Genomic DNA, 10934 nt, shown 5'->3' on the forward strand with positions numbered 1-10934 from the left:
GAAACGGTCTTCAGGTCATTAGTGGTGTCTTCAGAATCAACAATCAAAAACGAGAAGAAATGAAAATCAATAATGTTTTTTTTTTTTGTCATTTCATTTCCTTTGAAAAACATGTGACACGATTGTTAAAATAGTTCCGTGCAGTTTATCACTCACCAGGTCGCTGAGTTTCTGAGTAATTGATGTTGCAATAAGTGGGTTCATCTGTAGAGGGTGTGGCCACTGCAACACAAAAATATACATATATGAACATTTATGTTCTGCTGGTTAAAGTATTCATGTTTCTGTCAAACAGAAAAACACAAGGGACGAATCCTGGAGACTTCTGGAATGTTTCAGTTTTACAAAATGGAAAAACAGTGAAGTCAAGTCCACCGAGTCAAAGACGGATGAAAATGAACAATTACCAAATGAACAACTCACTATTTTAACTCCTGAAATTACCAATAATTATAATGATAATAATAATAGTATTATAAAACCATGTGTACACTCAGAATTCAGTATAATACTTTAAAACTCACCATCTGTGTTTCCTCTCGCTCTTGTGGACTTAATACTATAAAGAACTTCAGTTACATCCATTTTCCTGCTGTGGGATCATCAATGAGGATACATTTTGAAATAAATTTAGTTTAGTCAGACACCAGCTCGAAAACTGTTCTAATCTTTCCTGTCAGACTCAAATGTGCTGAAGGCTCTAAGAAGACGTCTAGTTCCTCCAGACCAGATCATTAACATATTTCACTTCCTCAAGTTCTGCTCAAACAGATATTTGTTGCTTTCTAACAGTGACGTCTCAGACGTGAGTGATGTTATTCAGTTTGAATGTTTCACAAAGGAAGTGAAGAAGTTGTTTATTTCGAGTTATTCAAAATTATCGATTATTTTCTAATACAATTACATACATTACTATGAAGTTTTCCTTTGTCTATGATTAGTATTCTCACTTTTTAGTATTTGAAGTATATTTTGAAGTCAAGACTTTTCATTTTCAACAATTATTTTGTGTATGATATATATTTTATATAGAGTTTGTCCACAAATAACATAAATTTAAGCAAATTATGCTAAATAATATAAACAATGAAATCAATGGAAACATAATAAATTCACTTGAGCTAAAATAAATCTGCTCTGTTTCCCATAAAAAATCATAATTAATTCTACTGTTTTCTTAATTCACGGGATTATTTTCAGATTTCATGTCATTAGTTTGCTTTTTCTTCCTTCAAAAGAGAAACTAAAAAATATTAATCATTTATAATTAATAAAAACGAAAAAAATATTGATATAAAATTAACCATTTCAGAATTAAGTTGACGCTCATGTAGAAAACCAATAAACCTTTTTACGTATTTAACTTTCCGTAATGACTCCTTGTTCGGAAGTTACACAATGACGGGTCCAGTGAGTTTCGTCCAATCAACACGCTCCTCAGTTGATAGAACATCGTGACAGCCAATCAGACGCCGCATCGTCCACGCGGGGGGAGGGGTTTAACCGGCCATGCTCGCTCGACTCCTCCCAGTCCGAGAGCTGCAGGACAGAAGGTCGCAGAGCTTCGGCCCAACGGACAACAGACGACACCACGTCCACATGTTCTTGTTCTAGTTGTTAAAGACATTCTTTCTGATAGAAGCTGTGAAGAAGAGACATCTTCATCAAGACATCCGGTTCTGACGCAGTTAACTTCTCTCCAGTCGCTGCACATTCATGTTTTATTGTTTGTTTCCTTTCAGTCGGTTGAATGTCAACACTTTCAGTTGTGACCTGAGATCTGATTCATTTTATTTGGAATAAAGAAGAAAGTTTTGAAGAGTTATGTTTGATTTTCCTTCCCATCTCTCCGGATAGAGAGAGACTTGGATCTCTGCCTCACCCGCAGCGAAACCATATTTCTTCATTCATGTTTTAAGTCAAAACTATAGAGTGTAAATAAGAACTGACTCCAGGTCTGGAAAGAGAAGCCAATGCAGAAGTGCCTGAAACTTGTATTCTCTCAACCGACCAGCAGAGGGCGACTCCACTGGTTGTTTCTATAGAAGTCTATGAGAAAATGACTCAAAATAACTTCTCACCACATTAATAAATGTCAGTAAACATTTTTCCCGGGGAGGTTGAGATGTTCTCAATCTCTAGTTTCTCACACAAACACTCAGAATAGACTCAACAGGAAATAAGGAGATATTATATATAATTTTTAATATTCATAGATTTTATAAGATGAAAGAGTAGACGTCACTTTAAAATAACAAGGAAACTGAAGAACATATGAGACTCTAGATATAATTCAAAGTTGTTTATGTCTGGAGAAGATCTTCATTAATAAAGCATCAAGTCTCAGTTTGTGAAAGTGGCTGAAGACTCGAGCTCAATCTGATCCAACTGGATTTCAGGCTCATGCTTTATCTGGTTTCTCACAAATATATTTTTGAGGCCATTTGCAGTATTTATCGTCCCAGGACTTCAGGTTCGTGGCTCCGTCTTTCTCCCCCATCCTCACACAGTCCTGTCCATCAGGAGTATCCCATGCCCAGTTGTCTGGCTCGCCCTCACGCCAAAACTTCAAACTGTGAAACACAGAACCGGATCCATGAAAATCTTCATTCTGATGTCGATGACAAAAGTGTTTTCTCAATAACAAACCTTGTATCCAGTCCTGTGTTGTCCACCCAAAGCCATTCATCCTCTTTCTTTGAGTCTGTCAGTCCGATCCAGAATACGTCCTCATCAGTTTTCATTTTTCCTCTCACTCTAGACTGCAGGAATCTCTGAAGAGCAGAAGGTGATTAATCTGTGACGATGTGATAAAGTATGAGAACATCGACCTGCAGCAGTGTTTTATACCTGCTCCTCTCTGTTGTTTATCACAACCAGGTCTCCACTCATTGATGTGCATTGTGTTCTACTCTTATTCCAGGTTAAAGTAACCGAGGAGAAGAAGTAGCACTTTCCTCCATGTGGCTCCCAGCCGTCCTCACACCTCGGACATGTTTCATCTTTGGAGAGATAACAGCAAAGGAAATCACTGGTTACTTTAGATCTGGAAGCTGCAGTGACTTTGAATGTGAAGAGTTTTGAAAGACTGATGAAAGTTTGAGTTTGAGAGGGTGGTGGTTCACTGCCCTTGAGCAAGGCAGCTATTCTGCAACATCAGTTCCAGTCAATAGCTGTGTCTTAATCCAGGGGCAGTGACTCTGCTGTCCCATATCAGAGGCTCCTCTGCCGCTGCAGCTGCTGAACTGAGACACAGCTGAAGTGACTGAATCCATCAGTTCTTCACTGTTTCTTTAACCATCATCAGGAGAAGCTAATGTGGGACTTACTTCTTACTGAAGGAGGTTTACATGGCTGCTCCACTCTGCACGGTTCTGTCCCACAGAGTATTTCTGTTAAACAAAATGTAACTTTCATCAAAATCGTCTGAACAGAGAAGAAGCAGAAATGTGAAGAAACTACTTTAAAAGAAAGTGACCTTGCTGTGGATGAAACTTTAAAACTTCAGAAACAAAATTAAAAAGTTTACCTGGGAGATAGAAACTGATTAGAAAAAGACAATTTCATCAGTAAAGGTTAAACCTTCATTTGATAAACGAGTCAGTTTTTGATGACGAGCAGGAGAAACATTAACTAGAAATATTGTTAAATTCCATTCGTTGATTTTACATCTACACAAACAAACATCTAAATGTAAAAGTTTTAATTTCAAGAAGTGTTTGGACAGATTTTATGACTCATTCTGAAAAATGTACTTTTAGGAATCAAACTCACGGGTTACACCAAGAGCTGTGAGGGCAGCTGCCAGGAGAACACTGAGGACCAGCAGGGCCACTCGCTCCGATGTGACCCCCGATCGCCTGCTTGATGCTGCAGGTTGTTCAACAGCAGAAGAGAAAGATGATGGACAAAAAAATGTATAATATTCATAATGGTCTTTAAAGATGAAGTCCCACTTTCATGTATTTTGTTTTTGCAGTCGACCAACGACCAACAGAAATCAACCCTAACAGATTAAAGAGCGAGTGTAGCCGACAGGAAGTAGAAGGCTTGACTGTTTCTTTTGGAGTTGACTATAAATATTTCTCACACCTTTCATAACGGTCACTTCCTCTTTTGTTTTGTTTATTCACACCACTGACTTATTCTCACACTTTTGTACATGAAACACACGCAGATAGTTTTTACACCTTCTGTCTAAATCTTTTAAATAGAATTGAACTTCCTTTTTCCTCGAACTATCGACGAGCATTTATTCACAGAAGTGGCTTCAAACTGATGCAACTTACATAATTTTCTTCAAAATCATTTATAGGCAGAAAACTCATTTTATTTTGTATTTTTTTTTACTTTATTATACAACAATATAGCTTCAACTAACTTATGTCCTTTTTCATTTCATCTGCAGATTATATTTCTTATAATACAAAGTTTTATGGTAATTTCCTTTGAAAAACTTGTAACACGATTGTTAAATTAGTTCCGTGCAGTTTATCACTCACCAGGCAGCTCTGCAGGTCGCTGAGCTTTTGAGATCTTGACTTCAGAATAAGTGGGTTCATCTGTAGAGGGTGTGGCCACTGTAACACAAAAATATACATATATGAACATTTATGTTCTGCTGGTAAAAGTGTTCATGTTTCTGTCAAACAGAAAAACACAAGGGACGAATCCTGGAGACTTCTGGAATGTTTCAGTTTTACAAAATGGAAAAACAGGGAAGTCAAGTCCACCGAGTCAAAGACTGATGAAAATGAACAATTTCCAAATGAACAACTCATTGTTTTAACCTCTACAATTTACAACAATAATAATAATAATAATATAAAACAATGTATACATTCAGTATTCAGTATAATACTTTCAAACTCACCGTCTGTGTTTCCCCTCGCTCTTTTGAACTTAATATCAGAGTAAAGAACTTCAGCTTCAGGCATTTTCCTGCCGTGGGATCATCAGTGAGGATAAATTCTGATATAAATTTAGTTTTGTCAGACACCAGCTCGAAAACTGTTCTAATCTTTCCTGTCAGACTCAAATGTGCTGAAGGCTCTAAGAAGACGTCTAGTTCCTCCAGACCAGATCATTAACATATTTCACTTCCTCAAGTTTTGGTCAAACAGATATTTGTTGCTTTCTAACAGTGACGTCTCAGACGTGAGTGATGTTATTCAGTTTGAATGTTTCACAAAGGAAGTGATGAAGTTGTTGATTTTGAGTAAGTTCAAATTTCCCTGTATTATTTAATACAATTATCTACATAACTCTGAAGTGTTTCCTTTGTCTATGATTAGTATTCTCCCTTTTTAGTATTTGAAGTATATTTTGAAGTCAAGAGTTTTAATTTTCAACAATTATTTTGCGTATGATATATATTTTATATAGAATTTGTATACAATACAATTTACAACATAAATTTAAGCAAATTATGCTAAATAATATAAACAATGAAATCAATGGAAACATATTAAATTCACATGAGCTAAAATAAATCTGCTCTGTTTCCCATAAAAATAATAAATAAATAAATTCTACTGTTTTTCTTAATTCACGGGATTATTTTCAGATTTCATGTCATTAGTTTGCTTTTTCTTCCTGTAAAAAGAGAAACTAAGAAATATTAATCATTTATAATTAATAAAAACGAAAAGGGTTAGGGTTAGCTAAATTAACTATTTCAGAATTAAGTTGACGCCCATGTAGAAAACCAATAAACCTTTTTACGTATTTAACTTTCCGTAATGACTCCTTGTTCGGAAGTTACACAATGACACGTCCAGTGAGTTTCGTCCAATCAACACGCGCCTCAGTTGATAGAACATTGTGCAGCCAATCAGACGTCGCATCGTCCACGGGGGGGGAGGGGTTTAACGGGCCATGCTCGCTCGACTCCTCCCAGTCCGAGAGCTGCAGGACAGAAGGTCGCAGAGCTTCGGCCCAACGGACAACAGACGACACCACGTCCACATGTTCTTGTTCTAGTTGTTAAAGACATTCTTTCTGATAGAAGCTGTGAAGAAGAGACATCTTCATCAAGACATCCGGTTCTGACGCAGTTAACTTCTCTCCAGTCGCTGCACATTCATGTTTTATTGTTTGTTTCCTTTCAGTCGGTTGAATGTCAACACTTTCAGTTGTGACCTGAGATCTGATTCATTTTATTTGGAATAAAGAAGAAAGTTTTGAAGAAGTGATGTTTGATTTTCCTTCCCATCTCTCCGGATAGAGAGAGACTTGGATCTCTGCCTCACCCGCAGCGAAACCATATTTCTTCATTCATGTTTTAAGTCAAAACTATTGAGTGTAAATAAGAACTGACTCCAGGTCTGGAAAGAGAAGCCAATGCAGAAGTGCCTGAAACCTGTATTCTCTCAACCGACCAGCAGAGGGCGACTCCACTGGTTGTTTCTATAGAAGTCTATGAGAAAATGACTCAAAATAACTTCTCACCACATTAATAAATGTCAGTTAACATTTTTCCCGAAGAGGTTGAGATGTTCTCAATCTCTAGTTTCTCACACAAACACTCAGAATAGACTCAACAGGACAGATGGAGATATTATATATAATATTTAATATTCATAGATTTTATATGAGGGAGGAGTAGACGTCACTTTAACATAACAAGGAAACTGAAGAACATATGAAACTCTGGATATTATTCAAAGTTGTTTATGTCTGGAGAAGATCTTCATTAATAAAGCATCATGTCTCAGTTTGTGAAAGTGGCTGAGGACTCGAGCTCAATCTGATCCAACTGGATTTCAGCCGCATGCTTTTTCTGGTTTCTCACAAATATATTTTTGAAAATATTTGCAGGATTGATCGTCCCAGGTCTTCAGGTTCGTGGCTCCGTCTTTCTCCCCCATCCTCACACAGTCCTCTCCATCAGGATTCTCCCCGTACCAGTTGTCTGGCTCGCCCTCACGCCAAAACATCAAACTGTGAAACACAGAACCGGTTCCATGAAAACCTTCATACTGACGTCGATGACAAAAAGTGTTTTCTCAATAACAAACCTTGTATCCAGTCGTGTGTCGTCCACCCAAAGCCATTCACCCTCTTTCTTTGAGTCTGTCAGTCCGATCCAGAACTTGTCAGAACGTTCGTCCATTTTTTCCATAAGTCTAGACTGCAGGAATCTCTGAAGAGGAGAATGTGATTTATCTGTGACGATGTGATAAAACATGAGAACATCGACCTGCAGCTGTGTTTTATACCTGCTCCTCTCTGTTGTTTATCACAACCAGGTCTCCACTCATTGATGTGCATTGTTTTCTACTCTTATTCCAGGATGAAGTAACCCAGGAGAAGAAGTAGCACTTTCCTCCATGTGGCTCCCAGCCGTCCTCACACCTCGGACATGTTTCATCTTTGGAGAGATAACAGCAAAGGAAATCACTGGTTACTTTAGATCTGGAAGCTGCAGTGACTTTGAATGTGAAGAGTTTTGAAAGACTGATGAAAGTTTGAGTTTGAGAGGGTGGTGGTACACTGCCCTTGAGCAAGGCAGCTATTCTGCAACTGCAGTTCCAGTCAATAGCTGTGTCTTAATCCAGGGGCAGTGACTACGCTGTCCCATATCAGAGGCTCCTTCAAATGGGGCCGACAGATGCATCCGTCTAACCCAGAGAAACAAAGGCTCCAACGGGTGGATCCTTCCTGTCCCAACCTATCCCAGAATGCATTGCACTCAGCTGACAAACCCTTTTTCAAAAGGTTGATGGAGCCGGCAGGCGCTGAGACGTCCGATGCTTCTCGTTATCACGCTTTAATTTAACTGAACATCTAATGGGACAAATGTTAAAATAAACCAAGGGGCACAAACTCTTTCTCATCTTGTCTAACTTCAGTACTGTTGCTAGGCAACAGCAGTAAAGGCAGACATGAAAATCCTTTGTAGAAGAGAACGTCTCATTTCTGTTCCCGACCCACCAGGACGCCTCCTTCGTGGGTCGGGTCGACCGCGTCCTCTGAAGGAAGCAGCCGCTGAACTGAGACACAGCTGAAGTGACTGAATCCATCAGTCCTTCACTGTTTCTTTAATCATCATCAGGAGAAGATAATGTGTGACTCACCTCTTACTGAAGGAGGTTTAGTCGGCTGCTCCACTTTGCTCGGTTCTGTCCCACTGAGTATTTCTGTTAAACAAAATGTAACTTTCATCAGAATCATCTGAACAGAGAAGAAGCAGAAATGTGAAGAAACTACTTTAAGAGGAAGTGACCTTGCTGCGGATGAAACCTTAAAACTTCAGAAACAAAATGAAGAAGTTTACCTGTGAGATTTTTTGCCTCATCTTGATATTTTTGGAGACTCTTCTTGGTTTGAGTATTTTCATGAACTGATTAGAAAAAGACAATCTCATCAGTAAAGGTTAAACCTTCATTTGATAAACGAGTCAGTTCTTGATGACGAGCAGGAGAATCATTAACTTGACATGTTGTTAAATTCCATTTGTTGATATTACATCAACACAAACAAACATCTAAAAGTAAAAGTTTTAATTTCAAGAAGATATTATGACTTGTTCTGAAAAGTTTACTTTTAGGAATCAAACTCACGGGTTACACCAAGAGCTGTGAGGGCAGCTGCCAGGAGAACACTGAGGACCAGCAGGACCACTCGCTCCCATGTGACCCCCGATCGCCTGCTTGATGCTGCAGGTTGTTCAACAGCAGAAGAGAAAGATGATGAAGACAAATGTCTAATATTCATAATGGTCTTTGAGATGAAGTCCCACTTTCATGTCTTTTGTTTTTACAGTCGACCAACGACCAACAGAAATCAACCCTAACAGATTAAAGAGCGAGTGTAGCCGACAGGAAGTAGAAGGCTCGACTGTTTCTTTAGTAATTGACTATAAATATATCTTTTACCTTTCATAACTCTTCCTCTTTTCTTTTCTTTTATTTCAAACAACTGACTTAGCCACACACTTTTGTAGAGGAAACACACCAAGATGGTTTTTACAGCTTCTTTGAATCTTTCAACTAGAATTGAACTTCCTTTATCCTCGAACTAACGATGAACATTTACTCACAGAAGTGGCTTCAAACTGATGCAGTTTACATGAGGGTTAAAATCATTTAAAGGCAGAAAACACATTTTATTATGTGATTGAACTCAAGGTTCAGGACAGGAATGTTATTTTTTACTTTAGTATACACAACAATATGGCTGCAGCTAGCTTATGTTCATTATCATTTGATCTGCAGATTATTTTTCCTACAATACAAAGTCAGAAAATATTGAAAAGGTCTCAAGGTCATTAGCTGTGTCTTCAGAATGCACAATGAAAAACCAGAATAAATAAAAATCAATAATGTTGTTTTGTTTGGTCTTTTCCTTTAAAAAACTGTTGACACGATTGTTAAAATAGTTTCATGCAGTTTATCACTCACCAGGTCGCTGAGTTTCTGAATAGTTGACGTTGGAATAATCGGGTTCATCTGTAGAGGGTGTGGCCACTGCAACACAAAAATATACATATATGCAGTGTTGGGAGTAACGGCGTTTAAGTATAACGGCGTTACTAACGGAGTTCTTTTTCAGTAACGGAGTAATCTAATTAATTACTTTTGTCATCGTTACAACGCCGTTATCGGTATTGATAATGTAAAGTGGCGCGTTACTACAATTTGGTTGAATGAAGCGGTCAGTCGGCGATCTCAACCGGCAGCGACTCCGCAGTCCCCGACCGGCCAGGGCTTACTCAGTCTCTCTCAGAGGTCCGCTCCTTAGTTTCGAGGGTTTCCACTGCCTCTCTTTCACTTCCTCCGCTATAGTGGTCACGCTGTTTGCCGGCTTCCTCCGCACTTCCGCTTTCTCCTGTCCCTTGCGACTCCTTCTCCACCAATGAATAGGCTTGACGTCGCTCGCTACGTCATCATCCGGCGACGGCTGTCAAACAACACTCTGGTGGGGGGGGGTGGGTCTCTCGATCCGTTACAATATTACACCCCAGCTGCGTGGAGAGAGCTGTCTCACTGCACGCTCTGACTACAGCTCAAGACAGCGACAATGGCGACGAGCCAGGGAAATTCAAAAGTAGCGTTCAATAACTGGAAGTACCGGCACTACTTCTCACACTACTTAATGGCCAGATTTTCCTTTGTTTCTTTTTACCCAAGTTTACATTTGCACTTGAATTTTATTTTCAATATTTATTTTTATATGTTTTAATTCTATGCATCATATGGCAGGCTGCAATCTATTGAGTTCAAATAAATACCAAATGTTCTAAAATACTGTATATAGTGTTTTTATTCTTCAATCAGTTAATATAAACATCTTTGACGTTAAAGATGTTACAGAACGTAACAGCGTTATAAAACATGAAAAATAACGCCACAGTTACTTTGCTGAGTAACTAATTACTCTAACAATGTGGTAACTGAGGTACTAACTCAATTACTTTTTGGGAGAAGTAATTTGTAACTGTAACTAATTACTTTTTAGAAGTAACTTGAGCAACACTGCATATATGTACATTTATGTTCTGATGGTAAAAGTGTTCACGTTTCTGTCAAACAGAAAAACACAAGGGACGAATCCTGGAGACTTCTGGAATGTTTCAGTTTTACAAAATGGAAAAACAGGGAAGTCAAGTCCACCGAGTCAAAGACTGATGAAAATGAACAATTTCCAAATGAACAACTCACTGTTTTATCATCTCAAATTAATAATAATAATAATAATAATAATATAAAACAAGGTGTACACTCAGAATTCAGTATAATTCTTTAAAACTCACCATCTGTGTTTCCTCTCACTCTTGTGGACTTAAAACTATAAAGAACTTCAGTTTCATCCATTTTCCTGCTGTGGGATCTGTCGAGGGAATTTCACCCAGACATATATCAAATGCTGTAAGAATTCACGAATCAAACACCACTCATAAACTAAGAACTTAGTTTTTACTTGCAAGGGAA

The 10934-nt window shown here is 38.3% G+C and overlaps 2 protein-coding genes across 2 annotated transcripts; both read right to left on the bottom strand.

Moving 5' to 3' along the window:
• Positions 1-2235: 2235 nt before the first annotated feature.
• LOC133025760 (hepatic lectin-like) lies at positions 2236-4937 on the bottom strand. Its single transcript, XM_061092503.1, has 6 exons — positions 4874-4937; positions 4503-4580; positions 3775-3870; positions 2851-3002; positions 2650-2774; positions 2236-2573 (listed from the first exon to the last, which is right to left on the bottom strand). Exons 1-6 carry the CDS (start codon positions 4935-4937, stop codon positions 2402-2404), a joined length of 687 nt encoding a protein of 228 aa, XP_060948486.1. The 3' UTR covers positions 2236-2401.
• Positions 4938-6764: 1827 nt separating this feature from the next.
• Positions 6765-10934, bottom strand: LOC133025761 (CD209 antigen-like protein C). Its single transcript, XM_061092504.1, has 8 exons — positions 10757-10934; positions 9405-9470; positions 8565-8660; positions 8279-8344; positions 8079-8141; positions 7221-7372; positions 7020-7144; positions 6765-6942 (listed from the first exon to the last, which is right to left on the bottom strand). Exons 1-8 carry the CDS (start codon positions 10815-10817, stop codon positions 6765-6767), a joined length of 807 nt encoding a protein of 268 aa, XP_060948487.1. The 5' UTR covers positions 10818-10934.

This window comes from Limanda limanda, chromosome 19 (assembly GCF_963576545.1).
Source record: "Limanda limanda chromosome 19, fLimLim1.1, whole genome shotgun sequence".
NCBI lineage: Eukaryota > Metazoa > Chordata > Actinopteri > Pleuronectiformes > Pleuronectidae > Limanda > Limanda limanda.